This window comes from Lepus europaeus, chromosome 23, assembly GCF_033115175.1.
Source record: "Lepus europaeus isolate LE1 chromosome 23, mLepTim1.pri, whole genome shotgun sequence".
Taxonomy (NCBI): Eukaryota; Metazoa; Chordata; class Mammalia; order Lagomorpha; family Leporidae; genus Lepus; species Lepus europaeus.
In genome coordinates this window covers 21,891,941-21,912,587 of record NC_084849.1, presented here as the reverse complement: position 1 = coordinate 21,912,587, position 20,647 = coordinate 21,891,941, and the positions used below count along the sequence as shown (strand labels likewise).

Below are 20,647 nucleotides of genomic sequence, written 5' to 3'. Positions count from 1 at the left end.
TTTTAAAGATAGGGTTACAGAGAGGAGAGACCAAAACAAAAACTCTCCAAGTGGCTTAACCCACTGCACTACAATACTAGCTCTGGAATAGTATTTAAATCATGGTTCCATTCTTTATGAACATTTTTGGTATTTGCAATTTTTTTTGAAAGGTGGAGAGACAGAAATCTATTTACTAGATAACTCCCCAACACGCTGCAAGAGCCAGGACTGGGCAGGCAGAAGCCAGAAGCCAGGAACTCAGTTCGGGTCTTCTATGTGGGTGGCAGGCACCCAAGTACTTGAACCTCACCTGCTGCCTCCCAGGGTATTGGAATTGGAAGCTGAATTGGATTTGGAGTCCAGGTACTCCAGTATGGGATATGGGCACCCTATCACCTTAACCATTGCACCAAATGCCAGCCCCTGACTTTTTTCAATTATAAACAAGAAGAATGTTGTTTCTTGGGATTTTTTTTAAGATCAGAATTTTGTTTGGTATTTAATCCCCACTGATCCAGAGACTTAAAATAAGCAGACTCCCCTCCCCCACATTTTTGTTTTTTTCTTTCTGGAAATAGATCAAGACCTTAAACTGAATTTCCAAAGATCCAGAATGGGAAATAAAAGCTGCTTTGAGCTGATTTAGAAGAACATGGAGGGGCTGGTGCTGTGGTGCAGCAGGTTAACTCCCTGGCACGAAGTGCTGGCATCCAATATGGGCGCTGGTTCTAGCCCCGGCTGCTCCACTTCCGCTCCAGCTCTCTGCTGTGGCCTGGGATAGCAGTGGAGGATGGCTCAAGTCCTTGGGCCCCTGCACCCACGTGGGAGACCTGGAAGAAGCTCCTGGCTCCTGATCGGTGCAGCTCTGGCCGTTGCGGCCATCTGGGGAGTGAACCAGTGCATTGAAGACCTCTCTCTCTCTGCTTCTCCTCTCTGTGTAACTCTGACTCTCAAGTAAAAATTAAATAAATCTTAAAAAATAAAAGAACATGGAAATAGTGATAAGAGTGTCCACTATCCAGAGAGTAATTAAGCCCCCCCCCCCCCCCCTTCACCAAGGTAGGGCAGAACCCATGGTGTGTATACTATGCTCATTCTTGGGCATGTTATCTTCAGTTTGCAATGTAGGCCAAAGCCACCATCAGATGGATTTGCTTGTTACCAAACACAATGTTCCAAGCCACAGCAACAAAGAGGATTATTTATATAAGTGAAGGTCATGCCATTAGAAAGAAGTTGTGGTTCTTGGGCAGTAGTTGGCAAACTCATGGCCACATCTGACCCACCACCTGTTTCATAAATAAAGTTTGATTGGAACACAGCCCTGTCTACTTGTTTACATATTGTCCATGGTTGCTTTTGTGTTACAGGAGTAGAAGTGACTAGTTATAACGGAGGCCATATGACGACAAACCCTGAAATATTTACTATCTGGCCCTTCGGAGAAAATGTTTCTGGATCCCTCCTTATACTATGGGCCCATGTATCTTAATCTTTATTCCAGGTTCTTGCCCCCACAGAGGTAATAATTCAAAGCAGAGGCACAACACAGTGCACAGTGACAGCAGGATTTACTCAAGAGAGAGTATACGTTCACCTGTGAGTGAAAGGGGGCACCCCCTTCCCATTATAATCTCCTTTATGAGGTCGGGGTGGTGCCCTAATTGAATAAACAAACAGGTTAAAATTTAGGGGGCAAGCTGTTCTCAAACATCAGGTGAAGAATGGACCACTCAAGTTCTGACAAGGCTGTTTCCCTCTGGCATGAAAAATTTTGCCATCCATTCATGCTTGAGCCACAGGTTTAAGTAAGATATAAATAGGTAAACTATATTATTAACAGGAGCCAGAAAAGAAATATATAAGAACTTTATTTTTAAAGCTTTAAATGAGCAACAATTAGAGGGGAATCTTCTTTAACTTGAGCTTTTCTTCAACATTTGAAAAGTATCTCATCTTTGTTAAAATTTCCTTGGCCTTTTCAAAGTCATCTGAAATAAACAAGAGATACTGATGTAAGGTTTCATTTCAAGAACCAGAGCTGGCCACCAAAGCAGTCAGATCAAAGCTAAGCACTGGCTGGAGGGTGCATCAATTACTGAGTAAATAAATCTGAGCAACAGAGAGGGAGAACATCTAGATTGTTAAAAGAGATTAACCAAAGGGGGCAAGATTATGGTTGTTTACAGAACTCAGATAAATGAGAGAAGAGAAAAGCTGATTCTTTTCAAGAAAGGGCCAAATAACCAATGGGTTGTATTTTCAGTTTTTCCCCTGGGGCCAGCATTGTGGCGAGTGGATTAAGCCACCGCCTGTGATGTGGGTATCCTATATGAGTAGAGTCCTGGCTGCTCTACTTCCAATCCAGATCCTGGCTAATGTGCTTAAGAAGACGGTGGAGGATGGCTCCTGCCAACACTATGGGAGGCCCGGATGGAGTCCCTGGCTCCTGGATATGGCCTGGCTCAGCCCTGGCTATTGCTGCCATTTGAGGAGTGAACCAGCAGATAAAGATATATTTCTCTCTCTTTCTTTCTGTAGCTTTGCATTTCAAATCAACAAAATAAATCTTGGAAAAAAAAAAAAAAGTTTTCCCCTAACACATGTAGAGGTGTAACAATGAAAAGGATGTGGACCCCCAGAGTGCTTCCTCTATGCCACGTGCTGAAGCACGAGCTGCCCTCGAGGCTTCCCGGCTCTAGGAATGATGCCTCTCAACAAGTGATTCTGCCCTGAAGGGGGTGTCTGGCGGTGTTTTGAGATGCTTTTGGTTGCTACAACTGGGGAAGCGGTGCTGACATCTACAGTGCACAGGACAGCCTCCCACAGCAAAGAATGTTCTGGGTCAGGGGCGAGCGTTTGGTGCAGCGGTTAAGATGCTGCTTGGGATGCCTGTAGCCTGTATCAGTGCTTCCATTTGAGTCCTGGCTGTACTTCTGATTCCAGCTTCCTGCTAATGGCCAAGAACCTGGAACTCAATCAGGGTCTCCCACATAGTAGCAGGGACTCAATTATTTGAACCATCATCTCTGCCTCCCAGAGTGTGTATTAGCAGAAAGCTAGAATTGGGATCAGACCTGGGACTCGAACCCAGGCACTCTGATTTGGGATGTGGGGTGTCCCAGGGGGTGGTTTAACTGCTGCACCAAATGCTCACCCCAATCTCTGTCCCTTAACTGGTACATTGAGCTGACACTCAAAGCCATTCTTGCTATAGCTAGATTAAAATCTACCATATTTGTTACTGTTTCCTAATTGCGGCTCATTTGTTGTTCATATTTTTGCCTTCCACTCTTTCTACCTTTTAAAGTTTCCATTTAACACTGTTTTCTAAAGATTTATTTATTTGAAAGGTAGCGTGACAGAGAAGTATCAGGACAAAGAGAGAGAGAGAAAGATTTCCTGGTTCACTCCCCAAGTAGTTACAACAGCCAGAGCTGGACCAGGCTGAAGCCAGGAACCAGGAACTCTATCTGGGTCTCCCATGTGGATGGCAGGGCCATCTTTTGCTTTCTTCCCAAATGCAGAGAACTGGGTCAGAAGTGGAGTAGCTGGGATGCAAACTGGCACTCAGATGTGGGATGCCAGTGCCTCAAGCAGAGGCTTAACCTGCTGTGCTGCAACGCAAGCCCCCACCAGTGAACATTTTATGATTCCATTTTCTCTCAGCATATCAGTTATACTTTTTAAGACCATTTTTAGTTATTGCCCTATAGTCTGCAAGATGTACACTGACAAATGTTCCAAGTATATGTCTGAGTAACGTTACACTGCTTCATGGTAGTGAATCCTAGTTCTTTCCATGCCCCTTGTATCAGAGGTGTCCTTCACTTTGTTTCTGCATAAACCTTCCTAAGCATACTGCTGCTATTACTATTTTGAACAAACTGTTATCTGTTAGTCCAATTAAGAATCAGAGAGGTGGGCATTTGGCATGGTGGCTAAGATACTGGTTAGAATGTCAATATCCTATATTGGAGTGCCTAGCTTTGAGTCCTGTCTCTAATTCCAATTCCAACTTCTTCCTGCCAGTGTACACCTTGGGAGGTAGCAGGTGACGGCTCAAGTACTCGAGTCTCTGCCACCCATCTGGGAGACCAGGTTAAGTTCCTGGCTCCTGGCTGTTACTGGCATTTGGGGAGTGAATCACCGGATAGGAGTTCTATTTCTTTCTCTGTCTGACTTTTGAATAAATAAAATAAGCAAAAAATTTAAAAAAAAGGAAAATTAGTTTTTACTTCCATCAATGTTTTTCTGAAAAATCTTTATTTCTTTTTCATTTTGAAGGATAATTTTGTAGAATACAAAGTTCTAGGTGAGTGTACTTCTCTCAATACTTTTAAGTATTTTACTCTACATAATTTACCTTATCTTCTTGTACAGGTAGAATAGAAGTACTTTCTCCTATATAATGTTTAACTGGCATAGCACTGATTGTGGTATACAGTTTGTTTCTCCAGCAAGACTATTACTTCTTATAAGTACCAAGTGCTAACTGACTATGCCACTGGAGTAAGACTATCACCTCTTAAAGGTAGAAATGTAGATTAATAAATATTTTGCTTCTCTCCCTATATCCATTATAGGAAGAGTATATAATAGCTACTTAGTGAATGAATGGTTTTTGCCTCAATGCTTATGATTTCTTTACATATATAGAAAGTCAAGAAATGAAGAAAATACCTTGTTCAAAAGCTTTGCCCACATTGTCAGTAAGTTCTTTCTGTTTAGCTGAAAGAGAAAACCATTACCTTAGTTTTTCTATTAAAACAGACTCACAATTTGAAGATGACACTTTGCAATCATGCTGGTTTGAACACAAAGCAAGGAGCTTGGATTCAAAGTTAAGGTTTCATAACCTTTGTTGTACATATACCATGACAGTAGGCACTATTTAGTGCAGCTTGCATGACCCTCTTTTTTTTTTTCTTTTTTAAAATATTTATTTACAAAAAGAGGAAAGACAACAGAAAGAGAGAGAGAGATGTCTTCCATCTGCTGGTTCACTCCCTAGATGGCCATAATGGCCAGGGCTGTACCAGGCCAAAGCCAGGAGCCAGGAGCTTCTCCCAGGTCTCTGATGTGGATGCAGGAGCCCAGGAACCTGGGTCATCATCTGCTTCCCTCCCAGGTACATTAACAGAGAGCTGAATTGGAAGCATAGCAGCTGGGACTTGAACCAGCACCCATATGATACAGGCACTGCGGGCTATGGCTTTAACCTGTTTAACTCTGGGATGGCTACAGCACCCCGTGGGAGATCCTCATTACACTGTTTTTCTACCCCTGCCAAGTCCAAGGGAAATCACCAATGCTCATAAAATGACTATAGAATCATTAAAAAGAAAAAAAAAAAAAAAAAAAAAAAAAGACAAGGATATACCTTGATGTTCTCCCCAGTCTGAGTCTTCCAGCATTCAGTGGGGAAAAAATTCACACGCTGGGACCACCTATCAGCCAGGCTATTACTAAGTGTTTTAGGCAACCACTTGCTAATTATAGGAAAAGGAACACATCCATGTCATACTGTGTTAAAAGAGAAGATGGCAAATGAAATGAGAGAGAAGTATCTTATTTTTCTGATGTTTCCTCACTTTACAGAAAGTGTGTTTTCCATTCTAAATAGCATCAATCACTTATTTACTGCCTTCTTTCAAAGCACTTTGAAATCTATTCTACGGGGCTGGCATTATGATGCAGCATCTGTGACGCCGGAGTCCCGCGTGAGTGCTGGTTGGATTCCGGCTGCTCCCTCCCTGCTCCTATGCCTGGGGAGCAGAGGAAGATGGCCCTAGTGTTTGGGCCCCTGCCACCCGCCTGGCTGGGGACCAGGATGGAGTCCAGGTTGGGTTTCTAGGCTCTCAGTTTCAGCCCGACCCAGCTCCAGCTGTTGCAGCTATTTGGGGAGTGAACCAGTGGATGGAAGCATTCTCTCTCTCTTTTTCCCTGTCTGCAAATCTGCCCCATGGGCACATGGGCAGTGAGTGAGGGAGCCAGGAACAGCATTCAAGTCACCTGTCCTTGCCCAGGGTTTGAGAAGAGCCTCTCAGGTGGCAATGCTGTGTCAATGAAAGAGCACTAGGAGCCTGGAGGCTCTGCAGGCTGAGCCCAAAACTAACTCTGTGCCCTTGTGCATTCACTTTGCCTGGGCCTTACACGCACCTGGAGGGACAGCATTTAGGAATTAATCTAAACTGATGGTTGGTGATCTGCTCAACGTCGAACGTCGTGACTGGGCCAGGCTAAGTGTTTCATGTTTCACTCATTTAATTCAATCCTTGCAACAACCATGACAAATTGTCCTCCTTTCTTTTTTTTTTTTTTTATTTAAAGATTTATTTTATTTATTTGAAAGACAGAGTTACAGAGAGAGGTAGAGACAGAGAGAGAGGTCTTCCATCTGCTTGCTCACTCTGAGATGCCAGCGCTTCAGGCCAGGGTTTTAACCCACTGCGCCACAGTGCTGGCCCCAAATTGTCCCCCTTTCACAGGTGGGAAACTTGAGGTGTAGAGGGGTGAAGTTATTTGCTCAAGTCACACAAAAAATCAGTAGCACTACTGGGACTGAACCCCAGCCCACCACCCCCTGATGTTTCTGGAGGCCCTGTCTCCCAGAGCAGAGTCAATGGGGCCTTCTGCCTCTGCTTGCACACTGCTCCTCGCCCTGCCCCACCCAGCCCTCACGTCCAGCTGACAGTCCCTCACCACCACTTCCGTTTTACCTCTTTTCATGTTCATTAATTCACTCATTTAATAAATACTGAGTTCCTACTATACTTCACGTACTATTCTGTGAGCAGAGGGCATGAGAGAAGCGAAAAGCAGACATGTTTCTGTTTTGGCAGAGCTTCCAGTCTATGATAGGGGAAGCTAATGGTGATCAAATAATGTCACATAGACCCGCAAAGTTATAACTGTGATCAGTACCCACAACCATTCCCAAAAGGGATGGACGGAGGTCAACAAAGGATTCTCTGAGGAAGTAATGATTGCTCCCAGATCTGAAACACGCAGCATTCACTTAGATGTGGTGAAGGAGAAGAGAGACACAGATGGAAGCAACAGCATACGGCAGGGCCCCGGGGTAGGAAGTGTCTGCTACAGATGAGGAACTGGAAGTTGGCCAGTGTGGCTGGACTGCAGGGGGGAAATGGAGGAAGCCAGAAGCCAGATCATGTAGGGCTTTGTAAGCCTTGCTAACAGATTTGGTCTGAAACCTGAGAGCAGTGGGAAGCCACTTCAAGTTTTTAAGCGAAGTCCAGGCATTTGGCCTAGTGGTTAAAGCATTGCTTGGGAAGCCTGCATTCTGTGTCTTAGCACTGGGGTTTGAATCCCGGCTCTGCTTCTGATTTCAGCTCCCTGCAAATGTGCACCCTGGAAGGCAGCAGATGATGGCCCTCGTACTTGGGTTCCTGCCACTCACGTGGGAGACCCAGGTTGAGTCCCTGGCCTCACCCCATCCAGACGTGGCCTTGCAGGTACCTGGGGAGCGAGCAGCAGATGACAAATACGTCTGTCTCTTTCTGTCTCGGTCATTCTTTTGCTCTACCAGGCCAGGCTGTTGAGGCCATATGGGGAGTGAACCACTGGATAGAAGATTTCTTTCTCTTTCTGTCTCTCCCTCTCTGTTATCACTCTGCCTTTCAAATCAATTAATCAATCATCTAAAAAAGTGTCTAAGCAAGGCTGAGAGCAGTGATTAGATTTGGGTGTTTTTTTTTTTTTTTTTTTTTTTTTAACAGGCAGAGTGGACAGTGGGAGAGAGAGAGACAGAGAGAAAGGTCTTCCTTTTGCCGTTGGTTCACCCTCCAATGGCCGCCGCGGTAGGTGCGCTGCGGCCGGCGCACCGCGCTGATCCAATGGCAGGAGCCAGGTGCTTCTCCTGGTCTCCCATGGGGTGCAGGGCCCAAGCACTTGAGCCATCCTCCACTGCCTTCCTGGGCCACAGCAGAGAGCTGGCCTGGAAGAGGGGCAGCCGGGACAGAACTGGCGCCCCGACCGGGACTAGAACCCGGTGTGCCGGCGCCGCAAGGCGGAGGATTAGCCTAGTGAGCCGCGGCGCCGGCCAGATTTGGGTTTTAAAGAGCACAGGGGGTCTGAGGTTGACAGGCCAGTCAGTACTGCTGCTGTCCAGGTTAGAGAATATAATAGCCAGAGACGGGGTGGGTAGTGAACACAGACGTCATTCAGGTCAGCGCTTTAAGACTGGGGATGCATTGATTACAGCAACAGAGAATAGGGTTAAGGGTACCATGCTCAATTACATGGTCTCATTCACTTAGAGAAGGATACAGGTTTTTGTTTTTTTTTTAAGATTTATTCCTTTACTTGAAAGTCAGAGTTATGCAGAGAGAAGGAGAGGGAGAGAGAGGGAGGGTGGGAGGGTAGGAGAGAGAGAGGGAGGAGGGGAGGAGAGAGGGAGAGAGAGGTCTTCCATCTGCTGGTTCACTCCCCAGATAGCTGCAATGGCCAGAGCTGAGCTGATCCAAAGCCAAGAGCCAGGAGCTTCTTTGGGTCTCTCATGCAGGTACAGGGGCCCAAGGACTTGGGCCATCTTGTACTGCTTTCTCAGGCCATAGCAGAGAGCTGGATCAGAAGTGAAGCAGTTGGGACTTGAACCGGTGCCCATATGAGATGCCGGCACTGCAGATGGTGGCTGTACCCGGTATGCACAGCGCTGGCCAGGAGGGTTTTTTTTTCGTTTTTGTTTTTGGTGGGGAGCAGACTCCAAAAAGGCAGAGACAGTAGGACTGTATCTTTATTGTTCTCTGCTGAATTCTTATTGTTATGCCCTGTGCCTGACGTATGGTAGGTACATCATAGTTCTTTGTCAAGGTGCCCAAGGGCATACAATCTGGGTGAAGCCTTTTCTATGTGGAATGGTTAATTTTATGTGCCAACTTGGCAAAGCTGGGCTGCCTTGTGGTCTGATCGATCAAGCACTAATCTCTCCAGGTGCTGTGAAGGAATTTTGTAGAAGGAATTAATATTTATGATCATTTGACTACAAGTAAAGGAGATGCCCTCTGATGTCACAGGTAGGCCCCATCTAATCAAGTAGAGGCATTAAGTGCAAAAAACAGGTTTCCTGGAGAAGGAATTCTACCTTAAAACCATAACACGGAAGCCTACTTCTGTTTCCAGCCTGCTGTCCTGACTTTACCAAAGAGTTTGGATGTGCCAGCCTCCCCAGTAATGTGAGCCAATTTCTTAAAATAAGTGTCCCTCTCCACCTATATATGGCCTATTGGTTTTCTGGAGAACTGAGGCTGACATTCTGGCATCAAGTAGAAATTAAAGCAATATGAGATCAGACCAGGATTTCAATGTTTGCCATGCTGCACATTGCTGACTTCTGAGGCCCACTTTCTTTGTTAGAGATGCTAATAGTAACATCATGACATCACAGGGGCCATTATTGTGGTGCGGCAGGTTAAGCCGCAGCTTGCAACCTCTGCCATCCCATAACAGAGAAGAGGATGGAATCCTGGACGCTCTGCTTCTGAGCCAGCTCTCTGCTAACATGCCTGGGAAGGCCCTGCCACCCATGTGGGAGAGCTGGGTGGAGTTCCTGGCTCTTGTCTTTAGCCTGGTCTAGCCCTGATTATTGAGCCCATTTGGGGAGTAAACCAAGCAAATGGAAGATATCTCTCTCACCCTCTCTGTAACTCTGCCTTTCAAATAAATTAAAAAAAAAAAAAAAAGAAAAAAAGAAAAAAAAGAAATCTTGGGCTGGAGGGCTAGCATTGTGGTGCAGCAGGTTAAGCTGCTGCCTGCAACGCCAGCATCCCATATGGGTGCTGTTCGAGACTGGGCTGCTCTGCTTCCAATCCAGGTCCCTCCTGGTGTGCCTGGGAAAGCAGCAGAAGGAGGCCCAAGGGCTTGGGCCTCTGCACACATATGGGAGATCTGGAAGAAGCTCCTGACTCCTAACTCTGGACAGGCCCCAGCTCCAGCCGCTGTAGCCACTTGGGGAGTGAAGCAGAGGATGGGAGATCTCTCTTTTCTTCTCTCTGTAACTTTGACTTTCAAAATAAATAAATTTTTTAAAATTTAAAAAAAGGTATCATGGTTTTAGGCTGTCCTCTATAGGGTCAGAAATGTGTTTCAAGTTTAACCACCAGACAAGATTGGTTTCAGTATCAACTAGGAAAAAAAATTCCCTGAATCATTATAATGACCAGTATATACTCCTTATGTCCATTTTCCATTTAGCTCTTGACATATACTCATAAAGGCAATGAAATGCATTTGGTGGTGTTTTATATTTTACCTCTGACAATGGATTCAATCTCTTTCATGGCAGCTTCACTTTGAGCTTCTGCGAGTTTTTCATTGATTTCCATTATCTCCATGAGGAACTGCTTGTCCATTTCATAATCTGTCCCTTCAGGAATCTCTACTCCATGGAGCTTTAGCTATTGGGGTACACAGTAGGGAAAGTAAGTTTGGTTCAGGAAACTATGACCAGAGTCCTATAAATCCTGTACAGTCTTGCCAACATGATGACACTGCTGGGCAAAACCTGAGCTGTCCCAACAATGAATGCCTGGAGTTAGGGTGCCAAAGACTGACTGCAAATGGAGTGCTGACACAGGAACCTACTCTGTGCTTCCTGGAACTGCAAGAGTCAAGCATCGCATTCCCACCATAGGCTGAACTATATTTTTGTAAAGACTTTGCTTGATTCTAAAATTTTCTGGACTCTGAGATGCTCTCAGAAAGAAAAAAAAAAAAAATCAAATACATGCAAAATTGTTCTTCCCTAAAAGCCACCATCATCCAATCCTTGAAATTTATAGAAAATGGTTACCAAGTGTAGTTGAGGTGAGTTATATGTACAGAGAACACTCAAGAGAAAACTGTACTCATGTAGTATCTTTAAGACAAACAGCACTGGGTTCCTGAATGAGCTCAGATCTCACATACAATTCTACTGAATACAGGGAGACAGTTGTCTACACACTTGGCACCAGAGTCAGACATTTAAGGGCTGGGAAATCACCTTACAAGGTATAGTCCCCTGCTCAGCGGGGCCAGAAGGGTCTTATAGGCATCATTCACCAGGGTCGAATGCTTCTCTGAGAAGTCCTTTTCAGTCTGTTAATGGGGATGAAGACAGCCTTATTACCTTCCAAATCAGCCTTCTTAACATTCACACATGTGTAGAACATGCTGATGGCCAGGCACCTAAGTAAGCAAAAAACTAAAGCTGCTGTCGGAGGCTGATGTGTGGCGTAGGGGGTTAAGGTGCTGCCTGCGATGACAGCATCCCATGTGGGTGCCAGTTCAAGTCCTGGCTGCTCCATTTCTTTCTTTTTTATTTTCTTCCTTTGTTTTTTTAAGATTTATTTAATTATTTGAAAGTCAGAGTTACGCAGAGAGAGAGGGAGAGGTCTTCCATCTGCTGGATCACTCCCCAATTGGCCGCAATGGCTGGAGCTGTGCTGATCTGAAGCCAGGAGCTAGGAGCTTCTTCCGGGTCTCCCATGCAGGCGCTGGGGCCCAAGGACTTGGGCCATCTTCTACTACTTTCCCAGGCCACAGCACAGAGCTGGATCGGAAGTGGAGCAGCTGGGGCTTGAACCAGTGCCTATATGGGATGCTGGCACTGCAGGCCCGAAGAAGCTCCTGGCTCCTGACTTCAGATCAGCGCAGCTCCAGCTGTTGCGGCCAACTGGGGAGTGATGCAGCAGATGGAAGACCTCTCTCTCTGCGTAACTCTGACTTTCAAATAATTAAATAAATCTTGAAAGAAAGAAAAAGAAAAGAAATGGAACAGCCAGGATTTGAACTGGCACCCACATGGGATGCCGTCATTGCAGGCAGCACCTTAACCCCCTACGCCACACGTCAGCCCCCAACAGCAGTTCTCATTTTCTGTTTACTTAGGTGCCTGCCATCAGCATGTTATGCCACAGTGCCAGCCCCTGGTCCATTTCTGATCCAGGTCCCTGCCAATGTGCCTGGACAAAGCAGTGGAGGATGGCCCAAATGTTTGGGTCCCTGCGCCCATGTGGGAGACCCGGAAGAAGATCCTGGCTCCTGGATTTGGCCGGCCAAGCCCTGGCTGTTATAACCATTTAGGGAGTGAATCTGCAGAGGGAAGCTATCTCTGTCTCTTCCTCTCTCTATAACTTTGTCAAATAAATAAATACATCCTTAAAAAGAGAGAGAGAAGGAATAATATTAACTAAATGTTTAAAAAAAAATAATTGGGGTCAGATCAGGTGGCTGGTGCCACAGCTCACTAGGCTAATCCTCCACCTGTGGCACCGGCACACCGGGTTCTAGTCCCAGTCGGGGCACCGGATTCTATCCCGGTTGCCCCTCTTCCAGTCCAGCTCTCTGCTGTGGCCTGAGAGTGCAGTGGAGGATGGCCCAAGTGCTTGGGCCCTGCACCCGCATGGGAGACCAGGAAAAGCACCTGGCTCCTGGCTCTGGCTCAGTGCGGTGTGCTGGCCGCAGCGGCCACTGGAGGGGGGTTCAGATCAGGTATCTTTATTTTCCGCTGATGGGTTCTAAGTTGACAGCTCCAGGGGCTTAGCTGGCTGGGGTCAAGCTGCCACAGAGTGGAGCTGTTTGTTCAGCTCTATCCCTGTAAACTGAATAACCAACCACAGGTCACTGCCACCCATCCTGTGTGCACACTTGTTTGGGGATCACTGGAGACGTCCAATGAGCTACCTGAGACCTCTGGCTGAAGAAATCTGGGTGGACAAGACGCTGTAGCTCCTGGTACCTGCGCTGGAGCTTCGTGGTATCAACTCTGAAGGAACGGTTGCTGGAAGGAAATTGGGAGATGAAGTCCACACTACACAAAATGATAGACTTCTCTCCTGTAGGCCTGGTTCCTGCTCTTGGGGGAAAATGCAAGAAGCGTAGAGACGGAGATCACTTTAAAAATAGCTAAGTGCTAAAAGGGAAAAGAACAGGGGGTCAGCAAGGGTGGTAGACGCCAGGGCCCTCTAAGCTGAGCCTCAACCTGAACACGACGACGATGATGAGTAATCCCGATGATGCGTAATCCGAGGTCAGGGGAGCGACACCCAAGCGCAAAGACCCGGGGCAAGGAGTACAGTCGCCGGCTGAGGAACTTCGAGGGCAGGGCTGCTGCGGCCCAACCTGAGATCAGTGACCCCAGAGGAGGGTGACCAGGCATCCCCACACCCCACCCTGTTCTTCTAAAGCCCAGGGACCTTCGTCCTCCTTTTTAATCCAAACCCCTTCGGCTTCCTGCTCCCAGCGCCTGCCCTGTTTCCTCACCAGCTGGGCTCTGCCCACATCTCCCCACCCTCTCCTTCCAAGACCCACGTTCCCCCAGGCCTTGCCCACGACGCGAAGTGCCCACTCCTCACCTACACGTCCCACCCCAGCTTCCCCTCAGGCCTCCCCGCCCCCAAGATCCGCCCCTCTGCCCGCCGGGGCCGCCCCAGGGTCTCCCCCCTCGCCTCCCCGGCGCCGCCCACCCAGCCCCCTGCCCACTCCGGCTCCACCGCTCCACGCCCCTTCCTCTCCCTCAGGACACCCCACAGCCCCCACTTCCCGGGGCTCCGCCCCCCGGTCTTCCCGGCCCCGTCCTCTCCTTCCCACGCCCGGGCCGCCCTCCCCGCTCGCAGGCCAGCCTCTCTGCGCCGTGCGTTTCCCAAAACCGCCTCCCGTACCAATCCAGGAGGCTGAAGTAGTCCCGAGTTCGGTCAGGTGGCTGCAGCGCGCGGCACTGCGGGCAGAAGAGCCCGTCCCCCAGCCCAGGGGCCCCCGGGACGCCGCAGTTCCAACATCCGGGCGAATTACTTCTCGCCTGCGACGCAGCGCTGCAGCTTAACAGTCTCCTTCCGGGGACCCCTGCCGGCCACCACTCCCACACCCGGAGCAAGGCCCGGGACCTCCCGCTCCACATCTGGCCCGCGGCCGGTCTCCCCACCGCTGGGGAAAAAGCGGAGAACGCCGTCGACGAGCCTGAAGCTGCCGATTGGCTGAGGAGCTGCGGGGGCGGGATCACTCCAGTGAGCCCCGGAGACTGTGTTCCGCTCTGCCGCTTAAACTACAACTCCCGGCAAGCATTGAGCCTACGCGTGGCGGTCACATCCGCCGCTCCTCATTGGTCTGGCGGCGGCGGAGAGCGTTTTGATTGGCTGAGGGCGGAGTTTGTATCTTCAGGTTTAGCGCCACTCTGCTGGCTGCGCCTGTGGAGAGTGTGCGGCTCCAAGTGGGCTCACGCGGTGAGTCATAGTGGGGGAGCTCCTCTTGGGTGTTTGGGGGATCGAATCTCGTTCTCCAGGGTCTTTGGCGAGCAGAGTCTCTCAAGCTACCGCTTCGTCTGGACTTCTGAGCCGGCGGCGGACTGCGTGGGCGGCTTTCTTCCTTAGATAATGTTTAACTTCACTTCCCTCGTTGTTATTTATACATTTAAATAGGCCAGGGCCGCAGGGGACAGAGTTGTGCTCCTCACTGTCACAGCGCTGCTTCGTAAAGAGGTCCGTGACCGATAGCTAATTGCTAATTGAACAATTCTTTAGAGGCGATCTCTAGGATATTGATGGAGAACTCAGGCTTGGCTGCTGGACACACACTGACCAGGCTGGAGCAAGTCCCTGCGAATGTCCATACGGAAACGTGTGGGGTGCCGTGACCACGCGTTTGTGTGGCCCTTGTAAGCCTCTCAGATTCTCTGGGACTGGATTTCTGCTCACAGCCCTGGAGCCCTGGCCCAAGCACTTTGTCCCCTCACTCACTCCTCTGCTCCCAGTTAGCAACCATTACCGTAGGAGGAGCATCACACGCACTGGCGCGTTGAGAGCTCGGGTCTGGGTCCTTTTTTTCCAGATGAGGAAGTGGGTCCAGAGAGGCCGTGGCATGCTTGAAGATCATGCAGAAGTTCGACTCCAGTGCCTGAGCGCAGGCCTCTAGGCCTCTAGCCTCTTAAAGCTACTTCTTGGCACACTCTCCCCGCCTGTTGGGGTGGGGGAGTTGGGGACCCAGCCTGGCGTTTTAGATCAGCAGGTCAGGTGTGTTTTAAGGATCACACAATAGGACTTTGGTAATCTTTTTTTTTTTTAAATTTGACAGACAGAGAGAGAGAAAGGTCTTCCTTCCGTTGGTTCACCCCCCAAATGGTCACTACGGCCAGAGCTATGCTGATCCAAAGCCAGGAGCCAGGTGCTTCCTCCTGGTCTCCCAAGCGCGTGCAGGGCCCAAGCACTTGGGCCATCTTCCACTGCCCTTCCGGGCCACAGCAGAGAGCTGGACTGGAAGAGGAGCAACCGGGACTAGAACCCAGCATCCATATGGGATGCCGGTGCCACAGGCGGAGGATTAACCAAGTGAGCCACGGCACTGGCCCCTGGACTTTGGTAATCTTGAAAGCTGTGCAAATGCGGTCAGTGAGAGTTGTTTACTAACCTGTAGTGGGTAGTGGCCTCATGCTTGGGAAAGAGACTGTGCCTTCAAATCTACTTAGGTCAGCATTGAAAATAACTTTGACTAACTGCCCCTCATGTTAATTCTAAGGCAAGGGTGGGAGCCTTTCAAGTGGAAGGCTCTTTAGGTTGCTGTAAGTTACTTAACATCACAAAGGGCTACCCGAGTTGTTGCAAGCAGTCTGTGTCTTGCCTCCTTAAGCAACCTGGCACTTAGCTATCAGGGACATGGATCCCTGCCCTCCTGGAGCAAGCCTGGGGGAGAAAGGTTTTGGTGACATTTTGTGTAAAGGAACCCTTCCAAGTGGTGAAGTTTATATTTTGCCTGTCTTTTATCCCAAGCCACCTGCCTGACCATTCCTCATCGTTCCCTTTCAAAAATGTATGTGAGGGGCCAGTGTGATGGTGTAGTGGGATAAGTTGCTGCCTGTGACACTGGCATCTCCTAGAGAAGCACAGGTTCAAGTCCTGGCTGCGCTGTTTCCCATCCAGCTCCCTGCTAATGTGCCTGGGACAGCAGCAGAAGATGGCTCAAGTAAGTTGATTCTCTGCCACCCTTTTGGATAATCTGGATGAAGTTCCAGGTTCCTGGCTTTGGCTTGGCCCAATCCCTTGAAAGTTAGGAATGAAACTTAAAATGGACTAATACAATCAAAACTATAATTAAATTTCACATGCATGTTTTTTTAAAAAAACATTTATTTGAAAGGCAGAGTGACCAAGGGGGAAAGACAGGAGAGACAGAGATAGAGAGATCTTCCACCCCTAGTTCACTCCTCAAAAGCCCTCAACAGCCAGAGCTGGGCCAGTCTGAAGCCAGAAGCCTGGAGCGCCATCTGAGGCTCTTCTTGGGAGGCAATGGCCCAAGCACTTGAGTCATCTTCCACTGGCTTCCCAGGCTCTTCAGCAAGAAGCTGGATTAGAAGCAGAACAGCTGGGACTTCAACTGGCACTGAACATGAGATGCTAGTGTCGCAAACTGTGGCATAGCCCACTGAGCCATAACAGCAGCCCCCGCATTCCCAATTTTAGAAATTGGATGCCTAAAAGCTTCTATGAGTGCTCCCCTCCAGCTCAGTGTCCTTGCTTTTATACTTGTTGCCTTCAAGTAACTTTTTTTTTTTTTTTCTCTGTGTCTTATGACAGTCAAAAAAGTGACCTGGTGAAAAATGGTAGCATAGAGGCACAGTTCTAGACTGGTAGGATTTTAACTTTGGCAGAGTGTTTTGGCCCTGGATTTTTTTTTTTTTCATTCTTTTTTGCTATTGTAATATGCTCATACTTCATTCTTGAATTTTGTCTCTTTTTTTAAAGAATACTTTTTTTTTTTTTTTTTGACAGGCAGAGTGGACAGTGAGAGACAGAGAGAAAGGTCTTCCTTTTGCCGTTGGTTCACCCTCCAGTGGCCACTGCGGTAGGCGCGCTGCGGCCGGCGCACCGCGCTGATCCGAAGGCAGGAGCCAGGTGCTTCTGGTCTCCCATGGGGTGCAGGGCCCAAGCACTTGGGCCATCCTCCACTGCCTTCCCGGGCCACAGCAGAGAGCTGGCCTGGAAGAGGGGCAACCGGGACAGAATCCGGCGCCCGACCGGGACTAGAACCTGGTGTGTCGGCGCCGCAAGGCGGAGGATTAGCCTCATGAGCCGCGGCACCGGCCTAAATAATACTTTTTAAAAGTTTATTTATTTATTTGAAAGGCAGAGCGAGAGAGCAAACACGAAAGAGAGAGAGAGAGAGAGAGAGAGAGAGAATATCAATCTTCCGGCCTCAGGTTTACTCCCCAAATGCCCACAACAGCCAGGGCTGGGCCAGACCAGGAGGCAGGAACTCCATCCAGGTCTCCCATGTGTGTGGCAAGGGCCCAAGTTTGAGCCATCATCTGCTGCCTTCCAGGGTGGAAGTGGAGGTGAGGCTGTATCCCGGGCACTCTGATACGGAGTATGGATGCAGGCATCCCAAGATGTGCCGCAGTGCTTGCCCCTGTACTGTCAGTCTTGTTCTTTCAAACTCACCTTATTGTTGGGCACTTACTTTTTGAGGTGGTGATGTCTCGGGAGAAGGACGTGGAAGGCCAGCAGTCCCACACCAGTGCTTCCTCACAATCACAGGCCAGCGGTGGCTGTTCACAGCTCCAAGGTGGCTTCACCCAGTCCCAAGGCTGCTTGTCCCAGTCCCATGGCCTCTCGTCTCAGACCCACGGTTCCTCCTCTCAGTCCCAGGGCACGTCGAGCTCCTCCACCAGCACGCTGCTCACCTCCAGCCAGTCGTCTCATTCCAGCTCCGGGACACTGAGCTCCTTAGAGACGGTGTCCACTCAGGAGCTCTGTTCTATTCCCGAGGACCAAGAACCCGAGGAGCCCGTCCCTGCTCCTTGGGCTCGACTGTGGGCCCTTCAGGATGGATTCTCCAATCTTGGTAAGACTTTTTGTTGTGTAGTATAATGTTTTGCTCAGAAAAACAATTGCAAACTGTTGCAGCCGAAAGTTTCAGGCCTTCCTGGAATGCCTCGGGTTTGAAGGTGATGATGAAAGGTGAAACCAAAGAGGCAGTGTTAGGCAGTGCGCTGGCTTTCACCTGCTTTGGATTCCCTTCATTCTGTCAGATGTTAATGAGGCCTTTGCAATGTGCTTTTCTTCTTTTTTTTTTTTTTTTTTTGGACAGGCAGATTGGACAGTGAGAGAGAGACAGAGAGAAAGGTCTTCCTTTGCCGTTGGTTCACCCTCCAATGGCCGCCGCGGTAGCGCGCTGCGGCCGGCGCACCGCGCTGTTCCGATGGCAGGAGCCAGGTGCTTCTCCTGGTCTCCCATGGGGTGCAGGGCCCAAGCACTTGGGCCATCCTCCACTGCACTCCCTGGCCACAGCAGAGAGCTGGCCTGGAAGAGGGGCAACCGGGACAGGATCGGTGCCCCGACCGGGACTAGAACCCGGTGTGCCGGCGCCGCAAGGCGGAGGATTAGCCTGTTGAGCCACGGCGCCGGCCAGTGCTTTTCTTCTGATGAGGTGAAGAGATATGGACTCTCTCCCTCAAAAAATGCAGATGCAAGGGCTGGCATCGTAGTGTAGCAGTAGCAGGTTTAGCTGCCGCCTGCAACACAGGCATCCCTTATGGCTGATGGTTCAGGACCTGGCTGCTCCACTTCTGATCCAGCCCCCTGCTAATGGCCTGGGAGAGCAGTGAAAGGTGGCCCAAGTGCTTGCATCCCTGCCACCCACACGGGAGACCCCGGATGAAGCTCTTGGCTTCTGATTTCAGCCTGGTTGCCATCATTTGGGGAGTGAACCAGTGGATGGAATATTGCTCACTCTCTGCCTTTCCTTCTCTCTCTACAATTCTGCCTTCCAAATAAATGAGTACATTTTTAAAAAAATCTTTTTTTATTTATTTTTCACCCCCAAAGAAACCTTTTATTTAAGGAATACAGACTTCATGCATTTCATAAGTACAACTTTAGGAATACAGTGATTCTTCCCGCCATACCCACCCACACTCCCACCCCTCCTTCTTCTCCCTCTCCCATTCCCAGTCCCATTCTCCACTTTTCGATCCATTTTCGATTAACTTTATACACAGAAGACCAACTCTGTACTAAGTAAAGAGTTCAACAATTTGTTAAAAAAAAACCCAAAAACAAAAAACAAACAAACAAAGCCTTTTCCTCAACAGTTAAGACAAGAGCTGTTCAAAGTCATTGCATATTTTTTTAAAAAATTTTAATTTATTTATTTGACAGGCAGAGTTACAGACAGTGAGAGAGAGAAACAGAGAGAAAGGTCTTCCTTCCGTTGGTTCACTTCCCAGATGGCCACAACGGACGGAGTTGTGCTGATCCGAAGCCAGGAGCCAGGTGCTTCTTCCTGGTCTCCCATGCGGGTGCAGGGGCCCAAGCACTTGGACCATCCTCCACTGCTTTCCCAGGCCACAGCAGAGAGCTGGACTGGAAGAGGAGCAACAGTCATTGCATCTTGAAGTTAATTTCCCTTTTTTTTTTTGACAGGCAGAGTGGATAGTGAGAGAGAGAGACAGAGAGAAAGGTCTTCCTTTTGCCGTTGGTTCACCCTCCAATGGCCGCCGCGGTAGGTGCGCTGCGGCCGGCGCAACGCGCTGATCCGATGGCAGGAGTCAGGTGCTTCTCCTGGTCTCCCAAGGGGTGCAGGGCCCAAGCACTTGGGCCATCCTCCACTGCACTCCCTGGCCACGCAGAGAGCTGGCCTGGAAGAGGGGCAACCGGGACAGGATCGGTGCCCCGACCGGGACTAGAACCCGGTGTGCAGGCGCCGCAAGGCGGAGGATTAGCCTAGTGAGCCGCGGCGCCGGCCTCCCTTTTTTTTTTTTTTTAGAAACTTAATTAACTTTAATGAAGTATCCAAGAATGATACATCTTTTGGGAGTACTTGGACATAGTTATAATACAACTCTTTGAGGACAGAGGTCCTGCATGGGAATTTAGTGCACAGTGACTTTTGTCAATTTAACAATTAACACTCTTACGTATGACGTCAGTGATTATGCAAGGCTCTTGACATGAGCTGCCTAAGCTATGGAAGCCTTTTGAATCCACAAACTCCATCAGTATTTAGACAAGACCATAAGCAAAATGCAAGTTCTGTCCTCCCTTCAGAGAAAAGTACCTCCTTCTTTGATGACCACTTCTCTCCACTGGGGTCTCACCCACCCTTCATGTAGGACATTTTTTTTGCCTTAGTGTCTTGGCTTTCCATGCCTGAAATGCTTTCATGGGCTTTTCAGCCAGACCAGAATGCCTTAAGGGCTGATTCTGAAGTCAGAGTGCTAGTTAAAGTGATTATCATTTTATGAGTCTGCTGTATGGACTATATTCACTCCTTTTTAATTCTATTATTGTTACCAGGCCCTTAATCCTAGCCATATGATCACTTTAACACCTAAGATGGTGTTTTTACCACCCAGCTTAAGAGGATTTGGGGTCCCAAAGCAAATTTTTAAACTGTACCCTTAGAAACAGATCCATAGGAATGTATGCAGAACTATACAGCTTTACAGTTACAAACTTCATATACTTCATAATTATAACTTTAGGAGCATGGTGATTCTTGTCACTCTCCCACTCATACTCCCAACCCCTCTGCCTCCTCGCTCTCTTATTCCCACTCTTATTTTTACTGAGATATATTTTCTTTTTTAAGATTTTATTTATTTATTTTGAGAGGCAGAGTTATAGACAGTGAGAGGGAGAGACAGAGAAAGGTCTCCTATCTGCTGGTTCACTCT

General features: G+C 48.5%; 2 protein-coding genes across 7 annotated transcripts in view; one reads left to right on the top strand and one right to left on the bottom strand.

Moving 5' to 3' along the window:
* Positions 1 to 20,647, top strand: part of CHEK2 (checkpoint kinase 2) — an 80,344-nt gene that overhangs the window by 18,588 nt on the left and 41,109 nt on the right. For 2 of the 3 annotated variants that reach the window (XM_062182713.1, XM_062182714.1), the window contains exons 1-2: positions 13,997 to 14,204; positions 17,439 to 17,814. In XM_062182713.1, the coding sequence (XP_062038697.1) occupies positions 17,445 to 17,814 (370 nt within the window). In that variant the 5' untranslated portion in view covers positions 13,997 to 14,204; positions 17,439 to 17,444. Of the gene's footprint in view, positions 1 to 13,996; positions 14,205 to 17,438; positions 17,815 to 20,647 lie in introns of those variants that run through there. The other variant, XM_062182712.1, reaches the window with a different exon arrangement.
* Positions 1,855 to 13,942, bottom strand: HSCB (HscB mitochondrial iron-sulfur cluster cochaperone). 4 transcript variants are annotated; one of them, XM_062182716.1, is made up of 6 exons: positions 13,647 to 13,937; positions 12,670 to 12,766; positions 10,993 to 11,082; positions 10,256 to 10,400; positions 4,666 to 4,713; positions 1,857 to 1,973 (listed from the first exon to the last, which is right to left on the bottom strand). In XM_062182716.1, exons 1-6 carry the CDS (start codon positions 13,880 to 13,882, stop codon positions 1,882 to 1,884), a joined length of 708 nt encoding a protein of 235 aa, XP_062038700.1. In that variant the 5' UTR covers positions 13,883 to 13,937; the 3' UTR covers positions 1,857 to 1,881. The 4 variants fall into 4 exon arrangements, with proteins under 4 accessions (XP_062038701.1, XP_062038703.1, XP_062038700.1 ...); XM_062182717.1 differs by lacking the exon at positions 4,666 to 4,713 and having other exon boundaries at positions 1,855 to 1,973; positions 13,647 to 13,938; XM_062182719.1 differs by lacking the exon at positions 10,993 to 11,082 and having other exon boundaries at positions 1,855 to 1,973; positions 13,647 to 13,938.

Bases quoted from the DNA above. Each gene is read 5' to 3' on its own strand.
- HSCB (XM_062182716.1), bottom strand. From the start codon at position 13,882: ATGTGGAGCGGGAGGTCCCGGGCCTTGCTCCGGGTGTGGGAGTGGTGG. The intron at 11,083-12,669 runs GTAGCTCATTGG...CCCCATTAACAG, and splicing joins TCTTCAGCCAGAGGTCTCAG to ACTGAAAAGGACTTCTCAGA. The intron at 4,714-10,255 runs GTAAAATATAAA...TTTCTCTTTCAG, and splicing joins GATTGAATCCATTGTCAGAG to CTAAACAGAAAGAACTTACT.